The sequence below is a fragment of the Chrysochloris asiatica genome, unplaced genomic scaffold, assembly GCF_000296735.1.
Source record: "Chrysochloris asiatica unplaced genomic scaffold, ChrAsi1.0 scaffold00083, whole genome shotgun sequence".
NCBI lineage: Eukaryota > Metazoa > Chordata > Mammalia > Afrosoricida > Chrysochloridae > Chrysochloris > Chrysochloris asiatica.
This window is the reverse complement of record NW_006408601.1, coordinates 7,668,158-7,692,346: the sequence shown is the minus strand read 5'-3', so window position 1 is coordinate 7,692,346 and position 24,189 is coordinate 7,668,158. Positions and strand designations below refer to the sequence as shown.

The window sequence follows — 24,189 nt, the reverse complement described above, 5'->3', positions numbered from 1 at the left end:
CAAGCTGGTACAATGAATCCACCTTCACTAAGAGCATGAGTGAGATCAAGGGACACGTACGCTAACGTGAAGGTGGCAGTGAAGGTGGCAGAGTCTACATGGGTCAAAAGACAGTATTTGAAAAATCTAAATTACTAAAATGAAATAAAAGGTCTCATGGGCTTGGTTTGGGTTTGCTTTTGTTTCAATAAACAGGTTGGCAGTGCTAAAAACCAGATCTGAAATTTTCACTTTGGGGGTCTTCACCACTAGCTATTGCTCCATGTTGCAGCTCAGTTCTTGAATTCTCTAAGAAATGGTCACTAATTCATAACTAACTACATAATTTTTTCAAAGAAAATTTAAAATTAGGGAGAGAAGGTAATACAAAGTTTTGTTGTTGTGGTTTTTTTTTTAAAAAAAAAAAAAGACAGGAAAACAAGAAAAATAATGTTTTCCTTCAATCTCATACCATGAGAAAAAAGTTTTTTTCAGGGAAATAACGAGATGAATATAATTCAATAAATTATCATTATAATCTTCTTACTATTATGTTACTCGTAAGAAACAAAACAGTGGTGTTGCCATTTTCCTTAATACACCTTATTCTCCCAATTCCAACAAAAACAAGAGAATTTTTAAAGCATGAAGTTGAGGCACCAGTGGTTATGGGTGGAAGTGGACTTCTCTAGCAGGTTCTTCAGGGGATAAAAATCCCGCATGGACGCCATGAAGCTTGTCCTCTAACTCTGGCTGTTTGTCTATTTCTTCCTGATTATACTGGATGGCTGTAAAACAAAGATAAACAGTCATGCAGTGGGTGTGTCACACTTATCTCTATGGAAAACAGACTTCTTACACCATCTATTATTGGCTAGTCTATCTTAAAAATCACATTAATGCAAGACAAAACATTTTCCTTTGTATTTTTCCTTATGTGCAAAACAGATTTGCATTTAAGCCTAGAGTAATACAAATTTGCTCAATTAGCATGAAAAGCAACACTGTGGCAAACAAATCTTGGTTTTAAAAAAAAATGTACGGCCAATAGCATATATCAGAAGATTTTGCACGACTACTTCTAAATCGCAATTTTCTTTCAGTAAGAGTTAATGTGACATTCTCTAGGATGATCATCTTCTAAGCTCTAACTTTAATTATAGATACCTAAGTATACTACAACATTTATATGCCTCAGGAAAACTTATGTATGAGCCCAAATTCCAAACTACTAATACAACGTGGCACGCAGATTAATCAGACTTAAAAAGAAGCATAAAGTAGAATAAGGTATAAAGATAACAAGGTATAAATTAAAGACAAGGCTAATACTTTCTAACAGAGCTTGAAAGATTATTATTTGCAATTCTCTCAGAAATAATATTCACCCACAAATGTCCAGTATTCCGAAAAACTGGAATTACATAAATCAATAAATAATTTTAGACTAGTGATTCTTTTTTGAATAATATAAATTATCATAATTGATTGGAAACTGTGAGGTACATCTACTTGAATATCCATTTATTATCAACACATGTCAAAAAAGCACCCTAAGTTCTCCAACTACTCTCTGATTTAACACCAGTCCATCATTAGGAGTCCATGGAGTCCTGGTGTGGCTCTGTGGGTTAATGTGTTGGACTGCAAGGTCGGTTTGAACCGCAAGGTCGGCAGTTCAAGCTCACCAGTCTCTCCTCGAAAACCCTCTACAGGGTCGCTATGGGTTAGAACAGACTCAGTGACACTTCACAACAGCAACAACAACATCATTAAAAAGTTTATCCTAGGAGAATTCCTGCCTTTCTGGTCATAGATAGAAGTCATCAACATAATGATGTACCAGATAATTTTCTGTTTTCTATAATTTAGACAATAGAAATATAAATTCTTCCCCATCTCTAAAGAAATACAGCACTACTACTAAGTTGAATGCTTGGCTTCTGTGTTTTAATTTAAACTTTAATTTCTGCTTTAAAAAGTAGAACTTTTCTAGATTATTATACTTAATTCTGAGATCTATGATGTAAGAATCAATTTGAAGTATGTTTGGAGTAGTATGCAATGATTACTTAAACACTTATAAAATTTTTGAAACATTATTAAAGATTAAGAGAAATAAAATTATGAAGCAATGAAGACAGATTAGTTCACTCAACAGCTTTAAATATGCATTGTTGTACTATGGAGGTTGGAAAGCCAAACACTGTATTTCCCAACCGCCCTTGTAGCTAGAGTTCCAGATATGATTGGTCCCATCCAGCAATTGCACTCACTTGAGACTTTTACTCAGAATCGAGTTACATATGGAGAGAGGCAGGACATGAGGTATCCAGTTTTGCTGGCACAAAAGGTGGCAGAGGTGCTGAGATTCTGGTGTTGGCAACTGTTCATGGCTTCCTAATCCAACAGGCATCTTCCTGATCAGGAAGGCAGCTTCTTGATTGTTCCAGAAGCAGCAACTCCTTTGGCAGTTCATCCTTGTGATGAGGCTCCTAGAAACTCAGACTAGGTTCTGTTTCTTTAGCTCTCCTAAAGATTCTGTGAGCTTGAGCTGTCTATACCCCTTAATAAATCCCTGTTGAATAGCTAAAGATGATTTCACTGCCTACAATCAAGAATCTTGACCTATACATAATTCTTAGTAGCTAGAAGTCAATCCAGAGCAAGAGAAAGAATTTGAAATATAGTGTTGGCTTAGTTGAGGAGGCAGGGCTTTGGGTAGTGACATCTCATGCATGCTAACCGAAGTTAAGGTGTTAGAGGATGAGGTGGTAGAACAGGATGCTATCATGTGGTGGCTGCTTTTCGTCTTTTTCAGGTAAGACCTACAAGAAGGACGCAATTCAGTCTAAGCTAACAAGTCTGCAGAGATGCAAGAGAATATAGCTTTGCTGAGGGGACTGCTCTATTTGCCATAAAAATTGGCAGTGTTCCTAATTTTGACCTTCAGTTTGAAGTACTTCAGTCTGAAGTATCACTTCTGTACTTCCAATTGAAAGTTTTAATAAGGCTCTGATAAAGCAACTTTGCAGCTTCTTCAATTTTTTCCAAGAACTTTTCCTTAAGAATCTTTCTGCCAAGTAATAGAAGTCATCCTGGAGAAGAAGATCAAATTAAGACTGTGGCCATCCCATTCAAGTTTATAGTTTAAAATGGTCTCAAGTACATACCATTTATTTAAGACCCAAGGTGATGGGAGAACAAAGAGGCTGGCAAGTAAAAGATGAGGTTCTACAGTATTGAAAGCTATGTCTTGACAAGATCTTTGACTTTGGTTACTGATGGAAATGACAGGAAAAAACAGATAAGAAACTTATTAAGCTTTTAAGAAATCATTCTGCCAAAAATCAAAGCAAATAAAAACCCCAAACTTGATCTGCAACCCTTTGTGACTATTAGCCATCTAAAATAATCCCTGAGCCCTCTAACCCACACAAACAGGAAGTGAACTACTAAGGCTAAAGAGCCTCCAAGAAGAACATACTTTCCACTGAAAATTTAAAAGTAAGTGAAAGAACAATAAAAACTTCCTCTAGGGCAAAATCAAAGCCTCCTGAGAACGTCCGGAAAGAGTGTTCTTCGCAGAAAGTTTAATCAGAGATTGTCTTATAGGTAAACCAAGGAATATATATTCAGGAACAGAGCAGAAAGTCTTTGTTACTTTTACCAAGCAGTAGTTAATTGCTATGGATAAGTGATACCTATGTTTCCATTCCTCCCTGTTCTAAATGGTAGATTTATTGTAGTTACCCTACACTTACACCACCATTATATATATAGTGTTCTTGGCATAGACATATGGCCTTTTAGTTTGTAGATGGCCAGAACACAAGGAAATACACCTGAACAAAATGGAGAAACTACACTCAGATATCATGATCTTGGACCTTTAAGTAAAAATAAATTTGACTTAGGGGGTTTCCTTTAGGGAAGCTGGGTGTGGAACAATTATTTTCTATGTTTCAGAAGACTGTACCTACAGATCTAGGTAGTCAGCAAGGATGACTGGGGCTTAAACAGAAAGTTGCTTATCCAAAATTCCTTTTTTCCTTTCTTATTTACAGAATCCTGAAGGAGCACCCATGGCACAAATTGTTAAGTGTTCAGCTGCTAGCCAAAACTTCCCCAGCAACTAACTCTGCGGGAGAAAGGCGTGGCAATCTGCGTTCAAAAAAATTATAGTCACCAAAGTCCTAAGGGACAGTTTGTACTATCACATGGTATCTCAACTGTGAGTTGAGATCAACTCTACAACACCTAACGGTAACAACTCTTAGCTGGTTTTATACGCACATGACTTCTCATCCTCTGCTGCAGTTAGGTGTCGTGATGTGATTCAGCTCTGGCTAAGAGGTTAGTATAAGAGTTGTGCAGTTCTTCTGCTAAATTACCTAAAATAAGCTACTTCAACTAGGCAAGGCCCTTTTCTTGCTCATCCCTACTATCTGTGGTGGCCACCTTGGACACTGAGAGATTGTGAAGATAAAAGCACACACTGCAGAAAGCAGAGCAGAAAGACAGGAACACCACCCACTTCTAGACTTCTTTTGTGTAACAGAGAAAAACTCCTATTGAGTTTAAACCACCATTATCTTTGGTTTTTATGTTAGATGTAGCTAAATCTAATCCTAAATGATAAAGTATAAAACAAAAATATGAATGAAAAATTACAATTGTAACAGCCATTTAGTTGAAGAATTTTTAGACAATCAAGGTTGTTGAAAGTAGGAGAAAAGTTATCAGGAAATATCTTAGGAGAAGAATTGTTAATATTTAAGTAATCTTTTTTTTTTCCCCCCCCAGAGAAAGGATGATAAATACCCATAAAGGAGTATCTATCTATCTATCTTCATGAGTTAAATGAAACCAATTTATTTTTAAAAACTGGTAGGCGGAGATTCTCACTTAAAGAAGTTCTGTTAGTGTCATTACATTATGCCAAAAGGTCACTTAATTCAACCACTGAAGGACAGTAAAGAAAAGGAAGGAGAGATGAAGGTGAGAGGAGCTACTAAGTTCATTTTCTTCCTTGTCCTGGTAGGCTTCAGTATGCAAATATCTGTGCCCCAAAAAATTATGTTTGAGTTTTAAAGGTATCGTTCTTTATTCCAAATATATTTTAATATATTTATTGAGCAGATAAAAAGGAGGGGTGGTAAGAAGATGAAACATGTTGAGTTAACCATTTTCTTCCTGGTTCTGGTGGGCTTCGGAATTTAAACGTCTGTGTCAAAAAAATATACTCTCATTTTAGAGTTATCTTCCTTTATTCTGAATGTTCTCTTATATATAGATATACTGAATATTTATTTTTTAATATGCTTAGCTAATCATAGATTTTAATCTTTTTAATGTTCTCTGATAAGATCAATATAATTGATTAGAAAGAATTATGAACAGTGTTGAAATAAATCATTTCACCACAAACATGGTAATCACATTATATAACATTTGAACTCTTCTGATGCATAAACATTTAAAGGCTTTTTCATTTTTCTTTAAGTATGCAAATTATAAAAAGTAACATAAATCTTAACTGCTCAAAATTATATTATATTTGTAACAAAAGTGGGTTTCAATGTATTCAACTGTTTATGTACTTAAACAGACAAATAAATAATAAAGTTACATACGTGGCTGGTATTTCAATTCTCCAGCTGGCCCTGATGGAGAAATTCCTTGTTGTAATTTTTTCTGTTCCATCTGCTGTACAGCCTAGTGAATGGAAAAACAAAGTCTTAAAAATAAGTACTTCTATGACTTTTGACAAAGCACAGCAAACTAACCGAAAATTGTTTTCTAAAATGAAATATTCAAACATTTAGATTAATATTTCACATAGCAGTTTAAAAATACTAATATTTAAAATACCACAGTCCATAGTACTTTGCACTGTCATATTACAAAAATACGGGCTGTCAGTAAAGCACATAAAATACTTTTTAATGCCACAATCTTTTTACAAATTACCACCTGATGGTATTCTAGCTTCTGAGCTTGAAGTTGGTCATGCTGACGTTGTAGCTCCTCTTTTTGTTTCTGAAGCTCTTCTGCCTTCTTCTTAAGTTCATCTTCTTGCAAAGAGATATGATTTTCATATTCTTTAAGTTCTTCTTCTGTGAAGAGTTGCTGCTGATCCAATGTCTGAAAAAAAATATGAGGAAAGATATTTGAAGAAATGCAGCAATAATTCAGCTTTAAAATTCTGTGATGCAAAAGACTGTCTGTAACATGCTATTTGGGGGGTAAGAAAGAGCAAAAACAAAAGCCCAGAGACTGATTAAGTTGGTTATCCACAGGGCACTGGGTGGAAAAGACAAAGAATGTGGAAAGAGAAATGCTATTCTCTAAATAAACTTTTTTATATAAATTTGATTTTTTAAACTTGCTGATGTTGAGGTTCGTGTCAAAATGAGGGGAGTAAGACAGAAACCCTACTGAATAGTTTTCATCTAAGGATTTTATGATTCAATTGTGAGTAATTGTTATCAGGTCTAATGGCAATTATCACAACTGTAAATGTAAAAGAGGTGCAACTAAAAGGGGGGAGCAGTTTATCTGTCATTTCAGGAACAGAGGACTGTAGGACCATCAAGAGGGGAGAACATAAGAGGAGTGAGGGATCTTAACCAGAAAAGCAGCGACAGCAGAGATGGTGGCAGAGGAGATGGCATAGAGACAGAGCCACAGAGGACTATAGGCCATGGACTGAGAAAGGCAGTGTGCCTGCAGGCAGGAGGCTGGCTTGCAAAATGTGTCCTTTGGACATTTAAACAAAAATATATTTTCTGTGTGGTATGCGTATATTAAAAAGAAAAAATTTTTAAAACGGTAACAGAGGTAAATACTATTGGCTGAGGGTGCACGGAGGGGATTTCAATCATAACAATGATTTGCTAAATATAAAGATGATGATGTGCCCTGCAAACCTTCACTCCCTCAATACACAATAAAATCTTTTGGAAAGAAAAAAAATTTTTTTGCTGATGTTTCACATACTCAAAGGAAATAAATACATGAATACATGCTTTTTAAACCCCTGAACTATGTCATCTGGCAAGGTCTAGAAGCAATGATTCTTCAATAGCATAGAACACATTCAGTGCCCAGATCTTAGTCTGTAATATCAATATCCATGAACAGAACCAAGATTGCTCAGAGAATGGCTAATTCCAGGGGTGAGGCAGGGAAAGACAAGATGAGCCGGGTTCAATTTATGCTAGAAAATAAGTAATTCTTTAAAGAATGATGGGGACATGTGAGAAGGATACAAAAGTCAGTGTGAATCAGGGTCGACAGGGATGGATAACTTAGACATTGGCTACCCAAAATGGGGGTGCTACAAAGGCAAAAAGTGACTGGCTTAAAAGCTTTCAAGAGGGAGCCTAGATCCAGAGGGTGTGGAGGAAGGTAGACTCTCCACTGAGGGGTTTCCAACCTGTCTGGATGGGGCTGATGAAAGGAGATGGGGATAAGACTCTTATGGTTCGATAGTGAATAATTGCTATCAGAACTGACTGTGAGGGTTGGAAATGTAAAGGTACACATTTTGTAACAAAAAGAGGGGAGTGGTTGATTTTGCAGCCCAGGAGCAGAGGTCCTTGGGACCATCAAGGGAGAAGAGCAGAGTGTGGGACCCTATCCAGAGAAGCAGTGACGCCAGAGATGGAGGCAGAGACGTTGACGGATGTAGAGAGATGGAGAGGATGGGGACTCTGGACTCAGGGAGAGAGAGGGTCTGTGTGTTGACGGCCAGGGGGCAGGCTTGCCAGGTGTACCCTTTGGTTATTTGATGATGCATGGAGGGGGTTGTAATCATTGCAATGAAACAAATACGATAAGATGAATGTAAAGCTGATATTCTCCCATATAAACGATCACTCAATTCACAATAAAAACTTAAAAAAAAAAAAAAAAAGTCAGTGTGAAGAAATTCTCATTGGTCAACTCTGGGACAATCTGAGAATCAAAAAACATAAATAATCCAAGTAAGGATGAATAAAATAAGACATGAGCCCACAGTGACAATAGGAGGTTAGTAGGCAGATGGACAAGTGGATGAGTGAGATGGGATGGGATGGGATAGTTTCACTATATAGTACAAAGCCAACTAATTATTGTCAAAAGAATGATGAGGTTAAAAAGTCACCATTTGTCAACTATCACAATAATAATTGACTCTGGCCAAAATCATCAATAAATGCTTAAATTAATGGGTAATGAGAACTCTAATTCTTTTATTATTGGAAACGTAAACCTATACAAATCTTAAGAAAAGTGCTTTTGTAAAGTATAGCAACATCATTTAAAATATTCTCTTGGTCTTGGCAATGCTACATTGAATAGCTACCCTATAAAATAAATCCAAACATATAAAAACTTTCTATGAACATGTGCTTATTGCAGTAAAGAAAATAAATAACAGTAAAAGATTGCAGATCAATGTCTAATCCTGAGAGAATGGTTAAGTATCTCCATAGCTATTAAAATAATGCTTACAGATATTATGTGGAAATCCTAGTAATAGAATGTCAAATGAAGCAAAGAAGCTGAGTTAATGACAAAAAATAAAATAGGGACTTTACAGTGGGGAAGCCTGGTTGCTATCGCCTTGACCACATCATCCAGGTTAACGTTACCAATGATGGGGACAACCAACAGCATGTGCGGCCTGATACGATGGCACACTGGGAAGAACACAGCATCATTCTGTGGTATTGTCCTAAAAGTAGGAACCACCAGAAAACAGCAAACAAATTCACATTGAAGAACATTCTACAAAAGAACTATTGTACTCTTTAAAAATGTCAATGCCAAAAAGTACAAAGAGAGATTTAGGTACTGTCTCAGGTTAAAGAAAACTAAGAGTCCCTGCCTGGCGCAAACAGTTGATACAGTCAGTTGCCAACCTAAAGGTTAGATGTCCAAACCTACTCTGAGGCACAGAGAAAGAAAGATCATGGTGTACTACTTTTGAAAAATCAGCCAATGAAAACCCTAGAGAGGACAGTTTTACTCTGACAATCCATGGGTCAGAATTGATTAAACAGCAACTGGCTGTACCTGAGAATAGAATTAAATGAATGATCTTGATTTCCTTTTGCCCTAAAAAATATTATTGGTAAAACTGACAAAATGCCAATAGTTCTGAAGATTGAAAATAGTATTGTTTCAGTATTCATTTCCTGATATCAATAATATATTATAATTATGGAAGATATATAGTAGTTTGTAGGAAATACGTGATAAAGTACTTAGGATTAAAGCAGTATCATGTGCAACTTACTTACTCTTAAAATACAAAATGCTATGTATCAGTATATAGTTACTGAATATTATCTATATGTCTATATGTATGTAGACATATAGGAATATGGAAACATACATATAGATGATATACAATAACTATATTGTAGACATACAGACATATGGAAACACATATATACATATGGAAACATATACATAGATACTATACAGTATTTTGTAGACATATATATTGTTGTTGTTAAGTGCTTTCCAGTCAGTTCCACCCCATAGTGTTCCCAGTATGGGGTTTCTGAGGAGCAACTGGTGAGCTTGAACCACTGACCTTGGGACTCAAACTGATTTTGCAATCTAGTGCATTACCCCACAGTGACACACCAGGACTCCTATAGACATATAAACACATACATATATATGAAAGGCTTCAAACTGTTAATGAAAAATGGAATGAAAAGATATTGGAATTTTTCCACAAATGTTTTGAAGCCCCCTCATATATAGTTAGGCATACGTACAAACACATATAGAAAGGGAAAGAGGAATGAAAAAGATATTAAATAAACAGCAAAATGGAAGATCTAGGCGATGGTATTCAGAAATTCTACTTATTCTTACAACTTTTACATAAATCTGAAATGTTGCCAAAATATTTAAAAATTATAATTACCTATTAATTTTCTCCTTCACTAAAAATTATTAAAAGTTTGTAGGAAAGTGGAATGAAAAGATAATGGACTTGATGGCTTGATTAATCAGAACTCAACCAGAGGAAGATTAAATTCATCTGTATTTCTAATCATCAATATTGAATTATTCTATATGCAGAAAAAAATATAATTAATAAGACTTCTAATTACGCACATGTACACTATGATTATAAAATAATCAATTGCCACAGGTTTTGAAGAAATCACATTGATTGCTTTATATTGACATTTTGTATAAAAGACAACATTACAAGGGTTAAGTCAAAAAGTACTGCTGCAATGAAGACAGTCCCACTGACACCCTCTGACCTTGAGATGAGAGAAAGAAGAGGAAGAACTGAGTGGTCTGAAGTTTAGGAAGATGTATGAACTCCTGAGCCCATGAACACCGACCTAGTCCTTGGGGGCTAGGATGAGAGTGAAGTGGTCAGCTGGTCTGAAGTGCAAGGAGGTGTGCAGGAACTCCCAAACTTGCAGCTAGCACCCATTTGACCTAGCTTAGATGGCTATCTGACCAGAACTTGAACAGATGAAGATAAAGATGTTTGGTACTGTGAGCAGCGTAAATTGCTACAATTTGATGAACTAGACTTTTGCTTATGGATGCAGTTGTTCAAAATTCCAACTGGAATGGAAGAATTCTTCATATCAAGAAATAAGCTTGTTTCCTCAGTGCACTGGGTGGATAGGGATGGACAATGTAGACACTAGTTATCAAACATGGCGGGGGGAGTGCTATAAAGACATGAAGTGGCTGGCCTATAAGCTTTCATGAGTGTGCTCAGTTTCAAAATGAGGAAGTAAGGTAGAATCCCCAGTGAATAGGTTCCCTCTTTTCCAGATAGATCTGGTGAAAGGGGGTGGTGGATGAAGGTGATAGGATTTTATGATTCAATCGTGAGTAACTGTTAGCAGGATTAATTGTGATCATCACAGCTACAGTGGTAGAAGATGTGCAACTAAAAGGGGAAGTAGTTAATCTTTCATTTCATGAACAGATGATCCCAGGACCACCAAGAAGGAAGAGCATGAGTGGAGCGTAAGATCCCTAGAAAACAGTGGAGTAGAAAAACAGTGAGTGACGGCGGACGTGGTGGCAAAGCAGCTGTGGGCTAGGCTGAGTGCCTGTGGACAGGAAACTGGCTCACAAAATATGCCCTCTGGGAATTTAAATAATATGTAATTTTGTTTTGTATGTGTACATCAGATATTTTTGCTTTGTTCATTTGTGAAATACAGGATGCAAATGGGGAGCAACAGGGAGGAAGTAGGACAACTGCTGTTGGAGGGAGGGGATTATAATCATTGAGATGAAACATACTGTATAATTTGTTGAATGTAAAGCTGATAATCCTGCCTGCAAACCTCCACTCAAATCATAATAAAAAGTTATAAAAAAAAAAAAAAAAGGACTAAACATTGCCTGAAAAAAAAAGTGGTGGTGGTGGTGGTGGTTATGTTCCATGGAGTCGGTTCCGACTCATAGTGACCCTGTACAGGATTTCTGAGGCTGTATATCTTTATGGGGACATAAAGCCTCATCTTTCTCCCACAGAACAGCTGGTAGTTTCAAACTGCTGACCTTGAGGTTCGCAGCCCGATTCGTAACCAGAGTTACCAGAGTACAGTTACCAGCTGTACCAGAGTACAGCTACAAAATTTAAGAAATCTTTGCTAAATAAAAATATCAATATGTGAAGCTATTGTTTCTAAACATATCCTCCGTTTAGGCCTATATGTTTCTGAAAGTGGTATTTCCCTCCAACCCTACCCCAAAGAATTCTGTGCTCATTGATTTACACCACATCAAAACAAGCAGTTTTGTCATCCTCAAGTGAGACTCAAATTGTGTTCCTTTGAATTGTGTTTTGAATTTGGGGAACAATTTGAAAGGGCAAGATCAAGGTTGTAGGGTGGGTAGGGTAAAATTTCACAACAAATTCTCATAGGACAGCTCTTGCTACTCTCAAAGAGTGAACAGGTTTATTGCCATTGTTGTTGCTGTTGTTAAGTGCAGTTGAGTCAGTTCCAACTCATAGCAACCCAATAAAGGTTTTCTAAGGAGTGGCCAGTGGATTTAAACTAGTGACTTTGTGGTTAGCAATCCCAAGCTTATCCTACAGCACCACAGCGGGGCTCCATGTATTGTCATGATGGAAAACAATTTCTGGACACAATTCTCCTGGCCTTTTTCTCACCAATGTAGTTTTTAATTTTCTTAAAACATTTTCATCATAAGCCCCTGTGATCATCCTGTATCCTTTGAGAAAATCTAGCAAGATTACCCCTTTGGAGTCCACCAGTCACCATAACCTAAACTGACCTCTCTGGCCTAGCAGATTCCACTCCCCCAGAAGCCAATGATTGGGCCTCTTTTTGAAGGCACCCTAATAATACTAAGACAAGTGTATTACTCCAAACTGTTTTGCAGCTATAGCCACTGATCACAGAGACATGATTAAACACGTTTTGTTTGGATTAAACTTGTGAAGGTATTAACTGGAAATCTAGTAGCAATAAATTTTTTTTTCCCCTCATATTCAAGTTCTAAAGGGTAGGATTTGTACTGAGACAAAGTTCAGAATGCAGAAAGGGAGAGAAAATGGGAACAGGAAACATAGGGAGGAAGTGGGATTATGTGCTGTTGCATTGTGGGAATTGCAATCAATGGCATGGAACAAAATAGGAATTGCTGAATGGAAAACAAATTTGCTCTGAAAACTTTCACCCAAATCACAATAAAAAGTCAGAAAGAAAACCAAAAAGACAACACTAGTAAGACTATACATGTAAACGATGGTTCTCAGAGTTAAAAGTACAATACACTGGTGCAGAATTTCATGAACTATATGAGTACAACCCATTTAATGTAAGTTCTATTACCTCCCAGCTATCTGGCTCCAGGAATTCCTTTTTTTCTGTAGCTTTCAAGAATTCTTCCAGAGTCACCAATCGGTCTTTGTTAGCATCAATCTGATTAAAGCAAAATATATGTGTAATGTAAAATATTACAATTTAGACATTAGAAATGGTCTTTTAATATATGCTACTACATAAACATGGCAATTGAAAACAGTCTAAACATTCATGGTCACTATTGTTGTTAAGTGCTGTCAAGTCAGTTCTGACTCATAGCAATCCTGTATAGGGTTTCTGAGGAGTGGCTAGTGAGCTTGAACTGCCTACTCTGTGGTCCAAGCTGATCTTGCAGTCCAGCCCATTAGCCTGCAGTACCACAACAGGACTCTACTGGGGGTAAAATCAAAACAGTCAATATTATGCTAAAATCAGAAAATAAATATCTAGACACCTTTGTTGCTGAGTGACACCGAATCAGTTCTGACCCATAGTAATCTTGTATAAGGTTTCCAAGAAGCAGCTGGTGGGTTTGAACCACCAACCTTGCAGTTCAAACTGGCCTTGTGGTCCAGTGCATTATCCTGTAGTGTTACACCAGGACTCCTAGACACCTGATACCCCCCAGTATGTCCCTGCATGGCTCAAATAGTTTGCACTCAACCACGAACCTAAAGGTTTTTTTTATGTTTTATTGTGAATTATATGGTAGTTTACATGGGGGAACTTTAATTTTACATTCATTCCATCGTATATCATCTCATTGCCATGGTTTCAATCCCCTTCATGCATCATCAATCACCCAAAGGGTATATCCCAGAAACTCGCCCCCTACACTTCCCTCTCCTCCCCCCATTTTTCAGCCCACAGTCCCTTTCCCTCTCTAGATCCAAAGACCCCAGTTGCTTCATCACTTTGCGTCATCATCTCTGCCTCCATCTCAGGCATCTCTGTTTCTCTGGGTAGGATCCCGCTCTCTGCTCTTCTCCGTTGATGGTCCCAGGGGCCTCTGCTCCTATCCTGGAGAGTTAATCACTCCCTTCTTTGTTACAAAACTTCTACCTTTGCATTTCCTACCCTCATAATCTGTCCTGATAAGCATTATTCACTACATTATCACGAGTTACCCATCTGTATCTCCTTTCATCAGCTCCGCCCAGACAGATTGAATAGTACCTACTAGAGATTCTGCCTTCCGCCATGCTCCCTAGCACTAGGTTCCCTCTTGAAAGCTTGTAAGCCAGTCACACGAATCTAAAGTTGACTGTTCAAATCCACCCAGTGGTAATGTCAAGGAAAGGCCTAGTAATCTGTTTCCATAAAGATTATGTGGAGCAGTTTTACTTCATAACACAGAGGAAGCCAGGAATCAGAATTGACTCAATGACAATGGTTGTGTTTGTTTTGAAACCTCAGAAAAAAACAAGTTTGAGTCTGCTGATCTGACTGGTTAGGCAGGTACTATCTCTTTTTACCTCAACACACCATGTACTTGAACAAGAAAAACAACCTATCCAAAAAGAGGACTAGCTTTGACTTAGTTATTTTTAAAACAAAAAGCTGAGAGAATTTAAATTTAAGCTTTCCTATAATGTGCTGGACTGTTTTCAGTCACAAGATCGCTGGTTCAAATCCATGTGTATTTCCTTGAGTTGGAACCAACTCAACGGCATTTAACAGAGGATCGCTATGAGTTGGAACCAACTCAACGGCATTTAACAGCAGTTTTTCGCTAAAACAAAGTTGATAAGCTCTGCAAGTCCTCTTCAATGGCTCTTGTAGATGATGGCAAATTCACACAAAGATGACTTATGTAGTGGCCAAACAAATTCATTTGATACCTAGGATGCCAGCAGTCAACAGAGATCTCAATTCAGCATAAACAGGGCAAATATCAAATGAAAATTACTGAAGCAAAAGTTTACCCTGCATATCAAGTCTACTTCAGAGTTTTTGGTGTAGTGGGAAGTGAGGCAGAAGGAGAGCTGCAGAGAGAAGCAAATATTTTATTTACAGTAGTCAGGGCACTGTGTCTGCAGAGTGGACATTTAGGCATAAATCTGATGGAAGTAGAACAATCATTGTGATGATCTGGAAGAAGGGTGCTTTCAGAAGAAGGAAATTAAGTGAAAAGGTCCTAGGGTGGGAAGAAGCTTGGTTAGAGGGAAATGACAAGAAGACCAGTATAGCTAGCCCAAGTGAGGCAAAGTCAGAGCGATGAGATCTGAGAAAGAGGCAAGGGGGAAATTATGGCATAACTTTTTGGACATAGGAAGGATTCTGGATTTGAGTCTGAATGAAATGGCAAGCCACTGAAGTATTTTGAACATGACAGCAACATGACCTGGTTTAAGCTTTTAAAAGATCTTTCTGCCTACTATGTGGAGAAGTAACTCAACAGGGCAAAGGGGAAAGAGTAATGCTATAGTTCAAGTGAAAGATCTGCTTAGACTTCTTTGGTAGTAGATGTGGGGTGAATAAGTCCATTCTGGATGGTTAGAAAACAGATCAAATCACACTCATGGACTGTATGCAGGATATGAGGAAAATAAGAATTACAGATGACTTTGGCCTGAGCCTCGTGTTGAATGGTGATCCATTTGCTGAAATGAAAACCACTAAGGGAGGCACCTTAGTTGTGCTGCTATGACAGAAAGACCACAAATAAATGACTTTAACAATCAGAAAGTATTTTTCTCACAATTTAGGAGGTCAGAAGTCTGAATTCAAGGTGCAGGCTCTAAGGGAGTGCTTTCTCTCTCTCACAGGCTCTTAAAGAGGTTTTTGTTAAGCTTCTGCTCCTAGGCAATCTTCAAGTGCTTGGCGTCTCTCTTTCCCTGTCTCTTCTTCTTTGTTTGCATTTCATCTCTTTTATGAGTCCTGGTGTAGTGCTGTAGGATAAGCACTGGATTGCTAATCACAAGGTTGGTGATTCAAACCCACCAACCACTCCTTGGAAAATCTATACAGGGTCACTATGACTCAACAGCACTTAACAACAACAACTCATCTCAAAACAGATTGATTCAAGATATACCCTATACTAACCCTATCTTGTTAACAGAGAAACCCCATTCCCAAATGGGATTATAACCACATGCACAGAAGTTAGTTTTACAACTCATATTTTTTGGGGACATAATTAAACACATAACACTCTCCTCATTGACTCTTGCCACAGACAAGGCTTTGGCCAATCAACAGGTTGTAAGTAGATATGAGATTTGTCACATCTGAGCATAAGACTACTATTATGTAGTTTGGCTTGGGGTTCTCTTATATCCCTGTCTTCCATCATGAGAACAACATGACCCAAATAGTCTGGGAATAGAAGGGAATGTAGAGCCAAAACCAGCCACAGCCAACCTAGCCCAAAGCAGCCTAACCCTGACACACCTACCTGCAAACAGCTCTTAAAGCTTATATAATTTGAATAAGAAATAAATCTTTGTAGTTATAATCCATTAAGTAATTGGAATTTTTGTTTTTTTCTTAGCAAAAACTAACACAGAATATTTAAACACCAAATATTGTATATTTCACATCTAAAGGAGTCTATTTTATAGTTGATATGCAGGAGCTCTGGTAGCGTTGTTGGTGTTGTTATGTGCCGTGGAGTCAGTTCCGACTCATAGCGACAGTAGACACAGGGTTTCCGAGGCTGTAAATCTTTACGGGAGCAGACCACCTCATCTTTCTCCCGCGGAGTGACTGGTAGTTTTGAACTGCTGACCTTGCGGCTCGCAGCCCGATTCGTAACCACTACTCTACCAGTGGTTACGAATCAGGCTGCAAACCGCAAGGTCAGCAGTTCGAAACTACCAGCTGTTCTGCGGGAGAAAGATGAGGCGTTCTGCTCCCATAAAGATTTACAGCCTCGGAAACCCTGTACAGGGTAGCTATGAGTCATAACCGACTCCACGGCACACAACATCAGCAACATCACATGCATGAAAACTACTTTAAAGTAATAACAAATTATTTCACTTGCACTATAGGAATATACTGAGTCGGTTGGATCAAAAATTCAAAATCCAGTTATATACATTATCTCTCTACATAATATCTATCTCATGGTAAGATTGAGTGCAAGAACTTGAAGTATCAACAGACGTCACACACACAGTTAGAACTTTTCAAACATACCTCAGTCATTACATGTTCCCTCATTCTAAGCCTTTCTTCCTCCATTTCTATCATATCATCCTCTTCATTTTTAGGGTCATAGACTTTCTCCAACTAGAAAGAAAAATTTTAAACCAGCTTAGAAGAAAAAAAGTAATAGAAGGGAAAAAAAGAGAAAAGAGAGCGAGCAAGAGTGTGTGAGCGAAAACACAAATGCATTATAAATGTGGTTACCTCTTTAGTAAACAGGGCTTCTAATTCTTGTTCATCCAGGAAGCCATCATTATTGACATCTAAAGTTTAAATGTTACAAATGCAAAAAATCCATTTTAATGCCTTAAAAAAATAACTGAAATGAAATTATTTAACAACTTGTCTGCAACTGTTGTCCTGACATAAACCATCAATGTGCTTCAGAAATTAAACTTCTTTTTTACTGAAGACTCAGATCACTCCAATGACAATTTACCACCAATATTTATCTAATTCAGAAATTATTTTAGGAAAACATGTCTTAACCAGTTTTTTCCCCAAAAATTCAAAGTAAAACAATGTGCTATAGAAATTAATTTTAATACCACACCAGGAAGCCTATTATCAGCTAGCAAAAAAAAAAAACTCACTGTCAATGTGCAGAGAACCTGTCAGTGAGTCACAATGACCCAGCAGGAAAAGTCTAAAATATTTTACACTGCAGATCAGCAATAAAGAATCTTACAGTACCTTAGAGAAAAACTCTAAACATTTATTATCAATAGAACTCAATAACAGACCTTGGTAGAAGTCAAGTAAGAATAAAGCAACTAGTATTCTTTTCAAACAGAAGATATAAATATTAATGTTTGTATCAAATCTGTTACCATGTAATTTGAAAAATGTCTTGGGGTCAAAGTCATCAGGATCCAGTCCATCAGCCTCTTCCCATACCTCCTTCAGTTGATCTTTGCTTCCCTATGAATAAATTTTTTAAATTATCAAAACAAAACAGAATCTATATGTTGAGTCTCAAGATAACATACACATTTGAAGACATTTACAGACTTAATCATCAAGATATAAGCATGAGTAATTTATAATAAAATTCTGCTAGCTGGTACAAAGAAGTCCCTGCATTTGAATATGGTTTCATAAAGTCACACTCCTTACTGGATGGTTAACTTTGGGGTGATTTTCATGCTTTTTCTTCATTTCTTCATATTTAGATTCTTCTTCTTTTCTCTTTTCTTCATTCAGTGTTTTTAAATATTCTCTTCTTTCATGTTCCTTCAACATTTCATATTTTTTAAATTCTTCGTGTCGAGTCTTGTCATAGTGTTCTAGATCACTTGTAGCCTATAATACAACAATGCATTTAAAATAAGTAAAAAGATTATGTTTGAAGAATATAAGTAAACTGATTACAGAATACAGCATACTTTCTAAAAGAAACTCACATGGAGGGAGGAGGCAAAAAAATGCCAATAGATTCTTCTTTTTTAATTCTACCTTTTATTTAAGTCATTATTATTACCAGAGGAGTAAGCATTCAATGAAACGAAAAATTCAAAGCTAATGGCATGTTAAGAAGCTCCCCCTAAGCAATGTATAAACTGATTTTAAAAAGAAAAAAAAGAAGTAGACTATACAGTAGAGAAAACTAAAATGGTTTTGAAGCATTGACATGGCTTTGTAGGTTAACGGGTTGGTCTGCAAAATCATTTGAACTGCAAGGTCGGTGGTTCAAGCCCACCAGCCACTCCTCAGAAACCCTATACAGGGTCACTTATGGGTAGTAATCAACTCTACAGCATTTAACAACAACAACAACAACAAGTGCTACGAGTACTAGTGTGGGGCCATCGGATAAGCACTTGACCTCAAGGTTGGCTTGAACCTCAAAGTCAGCAGTTCAAACTCACCAGCTGCTCCTTGGAAACCCTATGGATCAGAACTGACACAATGACACTTAACAACAACATCAATAATATCGTCAGGGTTAGATCATCTAGTCTGGTAACTTCAGACTTGATAGTATTGTTGTTGTTAAGTGCCATCAAGTAGTCTGCAACTCATAGTGACCCACTATGGGGTTCCAAGGAGCAGCTGGTGGGTTTGAATTGCTGATCTTATGGTTCGCAGTCCAGTGCTGATCCTACAGCATCACACCAGGAGTCTAGTCCAGTAGTGGTGGTGGTGGTGGTAGTGTGCAGTGGCGTCGGTTCCAATCCTATATAAGGTTTCCAAGGCTATAAATCTTTATGGCAGCAGAAAGCCTCATCTTTCTCCCACAAAACGGCTGGTAGTTTCAAACTGCTGACCCTGAGGTTAGCAGCCCAACTCGTAACCACTATGCTACCAGAGCTCCTTCCAGTACAGCACTGGTGGTAGTTGTGGTGGTTATGTGCTGTGGAGTCGGTTCAGACTCATAGCGAACCTGTACAGGATTTCCGAGGCTGTAAATCTTTACAGGAGCAGAAAGCCTCATCTTTCTCCCCTGGAACAGCTGGTAGTTTCAAACTGCTGACCTTGCAGTTCACAGCCCGATTCGTAACCACTACACTACCAGAGACTCTTACCTAAAAACCTGAGGCCATTATTTGCTTCAGAATTTTCTAGGTTTTTATAAAGGTAACATGGCATATGGGAATATATGAAACAAATCTGTAGTGTCTATAATCAAATAGATTAGTATTTCTTTAACAAAATCGATAAATACATTAAGACAAAATAGAAACTATAAATAGCCTTACTATAATTGGTTCAGGACAAGTTTCAGCTTTTAAAGCTCTTTGTACTTCAGAATTATAGCTAAAATAGACTATACACCCAGATTAATATCTGCATTAATAACAGTTAAGCTACCTCCCTCCCTTTAAAGATATTCTAGAAAGTCTATCAAGTTATGCTACTATTTCATTGAGTTTACCTGTCAAATTACAAGACCTGAAAGGCACCATAAAAGAGTATCTGTTGAAATGATTCTCACCGCTTTGATTAGCATATCTAAATCTGTGGATTCAAACGTGTCGGGATTCATGTGGTTTAGGTGATCGAACTGCTTTAGAAGAGCTTGGTGGTTTATACCTACATCTGAAAGATGACGAAAAAACTTTAAAGAATCAACTGCCAGAAGCCAGAAACATTTCAATAGATAATACATAAGAATAGTTTAGCCTCATAGGATTTTACGATAAATTTCAAAATTTTAAGTTAAGTGTTCATATTTTCTTTTAAAACACTGTATGCATTATTGTTGAGCCAAAAGGTAATGCCTGGAGCCTAGAATTGACTATAATTTAATATGTACATTTTAATGCTGTTTCTAGAAAGACTACTTGACTACCAGTATAATTAATAGTAAATACTTTTTTATTATTTAGAAACTACCAAAGTTTCAATTTAGTTAACTCTAATATATCTCATGCTTCGAACACATTGTCAGGAGGGACCAGTTGCTGGAGAAGGATATCATGTTTGGTAAGGTGGAGGGTCAGAGAAAAAGAGGAAGATCCCCAACGAGATGGATTGGCCAAGTGGTAGCATTGATGAACTCAAGCGTGGCAACAGTAGTGAGGTTGGCCCAGGAACGGAAAGTGTTTCATTCTGTTGTGCATAAGCTTGCTATGAGTCGGTACCGACTCGATAGCACCTAACAACAACAACAACAATATAGTGCCCTCATCAAAGGTGTTAAGTATTTCTAAAAAGCATTGCTCTGAAATTTATACGAAGGAATTCTTTATGCCATTCCAATGAATCACTAATAGAAAAATAATAGTTTAATTCAAGTAAATCCATTTGAATTTTGACATTTTAAAAGAAATATCAATTGTTTTGTGTTTTAAAGAGAAAACAAAAAACTTCAGTATATGAATTAGTGAAGCAAATCTGGGCAAAATGGGTACGTGTGTCAGTGTAGTTGGAAGTTAAGAATTCTCAAAAAGGAAGCAGGAATATACACATACAGAAGGTGAAAAGTAAGAAAGAACACAGGATATGACTGAGAATGGTGCTATATATGTGAACTCATGATTTCTAAAACACATCTCCATAAATGTATATATAAATGTTACACTTGTATATGTTTTGGTAAATATTTGTGCATGCATGTGTACGCTTATGTGTATTGTTGTTGCTGTTGTTAATGTCGTCGAGTCGGTTCCGACCCATAGCGACCCTGTATAGGGTTTCCGAGGAGCAGCTGGTGAGCTTGAACTGCCAAACTTGCAGTTCAAACGGCTTTGCAGTCTGGCGCATTAACCCACTATGTGTATGTTGTTGTTGTTAAGTGCCGTCAAGTCGATTCCGACCCATAGCAACCCTGTATAGGGTTTCCAAGGAGCAGCTAGTGAGCTTGAACCACCAACCTTGCAGTTCAAACGACTTTGCAGTCTGATACATTAGCCCACAGCACAACATCAGAACTATGTGTATAGACATGCATATATTTCCTAATTCTGAATGAAGAAAGTACCAAGAAAAAAATACACTCCAGAAGCAATGGGTACACCTTGTGCTCAGTCTGTAAGACCATTCGCCACTAAAAAGAATTACAGTTCATCATAGAAATGACTGATTCCAGGGCTGAGGTAGGTACAAGATAAGCCTGGATCATCTTCCTGTGCCAGAAATTAACTTTTGTTCAGTCAAACTTTCACTGAATTCTTACTATGTCACTGTACTAGGAGTTTTACTTATGATGAAAATAGGATTTGCTATAAAACCTAACCCTAAAGGATATGAGCAAAAAGATATGGAAATACTCTTAACCTCACTTACAGAATACACATTCCAAATGCATGATTATAACAGCTAGCAGAATTTCAAAATCCATGTAGTTAAAGGCACATACCAGCAACAAGGATGTGAGGAATTGTTGCTGGTGAGAATATGTATTGATACCTCTATAGAGGTGAAATTGGCAATATCTACTGAAATAAAAAAAAGTGTATATACCTTTGATCTAGAAATTTCACTTGAACTTATCCTACAGATAATCTTACATGGATACATAGTGATATACGTACAAGACTATTCACTAGAAATAAACCCAATGTCCTGGTTAAATAAATTATGGTATATCCATATAATGGAATTCTATGCAGCTGTAAAAAGAAAAGACGAAGATGGTCTCTGTACTAATATGAAAAGATCTCCAAAATACATTATCAAAGAAAAACACAAGGTACAAAATAAATATTTAATGCTACATTTTGTAGAAGAGAGAACAAATAAAAACCTATTTGCATTTTCTTATGTAAGAATAAACTCAGGAAGGATAGTGCTGGAGTCAGTGGGAATGTATAGTATACAAAGGTATCAGGGAAAATTTTACTATATATCTTTACTGTTTAAAACAGGTGAATGTATGGTCTACTCTTAAAAACGACACCAAAAAATTAAATGAATAAGATGCTTTATGCCCTTCTTCATGCTACCAGAAATTTCAACTCATAAATTTAGGATTAATGAGAAAATATTCATAAATTTTCAAAGTCACATCAGATGTCTCAGAGGAAAGAAATCTCCAAATACCTTAGGCATGGCTTCAAGGATGAAATGCCTTTGGGTGACTGACTACTTCAACAAGCGCTCAATCTACCTCTCATTGAAAACCGTAATTTCAGGATATTGAGCAATTTGATACTTGTTTTCTAAGTCTATTCATCAGGAAGTGAATAACCTTATGACTATCTCGGCCTGATACTTTTTATAGACTTAGCTCTCTGACAATTTTTCTACTTCATCTATGGAAATTATTCTAATTAAATTTTCTGTCTGCTTTCTTTTGCCTTATTTTGATGTTATTTTTCTTGTTTAAATCAGTTGTTTATTCATTTTGATTCTTCCTTTATTTACATATAGCTATTTAACTATGGAAGGGCTTCAAAACATTTTTGGAAAAATGGAATTAAAATATAATGAATTTTTCCACAAACTTTTTGCAGTGCCCTCATATTTAAAAATAACCATTTTGATTGTTTAATAATGCAAATGTATTACCTGTTCAAAAAATTGAATTTCAAAAACAATAAAAAGTATAATCAATGCTAACATTAAATTTTGACAAAAAGAACATGTAAGTGTAATTATGTAAACTGATCTCAACAACCAAATACAGTATTTTTCCTACCTGTTCTTTGGCACTTACCTTGATGGGAATCCAATTTAGCTTTAATTAACATTCTTAACCTTGCTACTTCTTGTCTTTTCAGTTCATCCAGTTTTGTCCTCACATGATGACTTACTAAATCCAACTCTTTGCTTAGCCTTCCACTCTGTTAACAAAATTAGTTTTAATATTACTTTCCATTTTTAGACCAGATACAGTATATTTTTAAAAGATTATAAAGTGATAAATAATTTTGAATTTAGATAAATTTGCTATCACAAACTATTACTTTCAGAAGAGATTCTATTTGTTATTCTAAAAATCAAGATGTCCAAAAACCATATAATATAGAAAAGAATAATTAAAGCACAAAGAAGAATTCAAAAAGTAACTTAAATTGTAAAATGATGTCACCACTTTAGAAAACAGTTTGGCAGTTTATCAAATGTTAAACATAGAGGTACCATGCTGTTGTTGTTGTTAAGTGCCGTCAAGTTGGTTCTGACCCATAGTGACCCTGTATAGGGTTTCTGAGAAGTGGCAGGTTGAGCTTGAACCGCCAACCTTGCAGTTCAAATGACTTTGCAGTCTGATGCATTAACCAACTGAGCCACACCAGGACACCAGAGTTATCATATGCCCCAGCAATTCCACTTCTATGTATATACCCAAGAGAATTGAAAACATGTTCACAAAAAACTTGAACATGAATGCTCATAGCAGCATTATTTATAACAGCCAAAAGCAGAATCCAGATGTTCATCAACTAATGAACAGATAAATTAAATATGGTATATCCATACAATGGAATATTATTTGGCCATAAAAATAAATGAAATACTGATATATACTATAGTATAGAGTAGTCTGGGCCTACAGCTAGGGGATTTGTAGCAGAATCAAGAAATCCATTGCTTTCTAATTCAAGATGCTCAGCTGCTCCTGGAGCCGCCTACTTGAGAGAGACCAAGAGATCAGAACAGCCACGAACGCCTGATAGAACTGCAGAGATACAGGTGTGGACATTCTTTTTTCTGGTATCTGTTTATTGGTCTCTCGCTATCTATACATCTCCATTCTGGTGACTAGAGAGGATGCCTGAGTGAATGGACACCCTATCCCCTCCCCTGGAGGGTTCTACTACACATGTGCACAGATCTCCTC

The 24,189-nt window shown here is 36.9% G+C and overlaps 1 protein-coding gene across 2 annotated transcripts in view; it reads right to left on the bottom strand.

Annotated features, from left to right (window-relative positions):
• Window positions 1-5,099: 5,099 nt before the first annotated feature.
• NUCB2 (nucleobindin 2) overlaps window positions 5,100-24,189 on the bottom strand; it is a 31,535-nt gene continuing 12,445 nt past the window's right edge. The window contains exons 3-12 of one of the 2 annotated variants that reach the window (XM_006865792.1): window positions 23,065-23,191; window positions 19,900-20,003; window positions 18,081-18,266; window positions 17,795-17,885; window positions 17,169-17,227; window positions 16,956-17,048; window positions 12,837-12,926; window positions 5,956-6,126; window positions 5,616-5,697; window positions 5,100-5,206 (exon numbers count right to left, since the gene is read on the bottom strand). In XM_006865792.1, the coding sequence (XP_006865854.1) occupies window positions 5,199-5,206; window positions 5,616-5,697; window positions 5,956-6,126; window positions 12,837-12,926; window positions 16,956-17,048; window positions 17,169-17,227; window positions 17,795-17,885; window positions 18,081-18,266; window positions 19,900-20,003; window positions 23,065-23,191 (1,011 nt within the window). In that variant the 3' untranslated portion in view covers window positions 5,100-5,198. The remainder of the gene's footprint in view (window positions 5,207-5,615; window positions 5,698-5,955; window positions 6,127-12,836; window positions 12,927-16,955; window positions 17,049-17,168; window positions 17,228-17,794; window positions 17,886-18,080; window positions 18,267-19,899; window positions 20,004-23,064; window positions 23,192-24,189) is intronic. The other variant, XM_006865793.1, reaches the window with a different exon arrangement.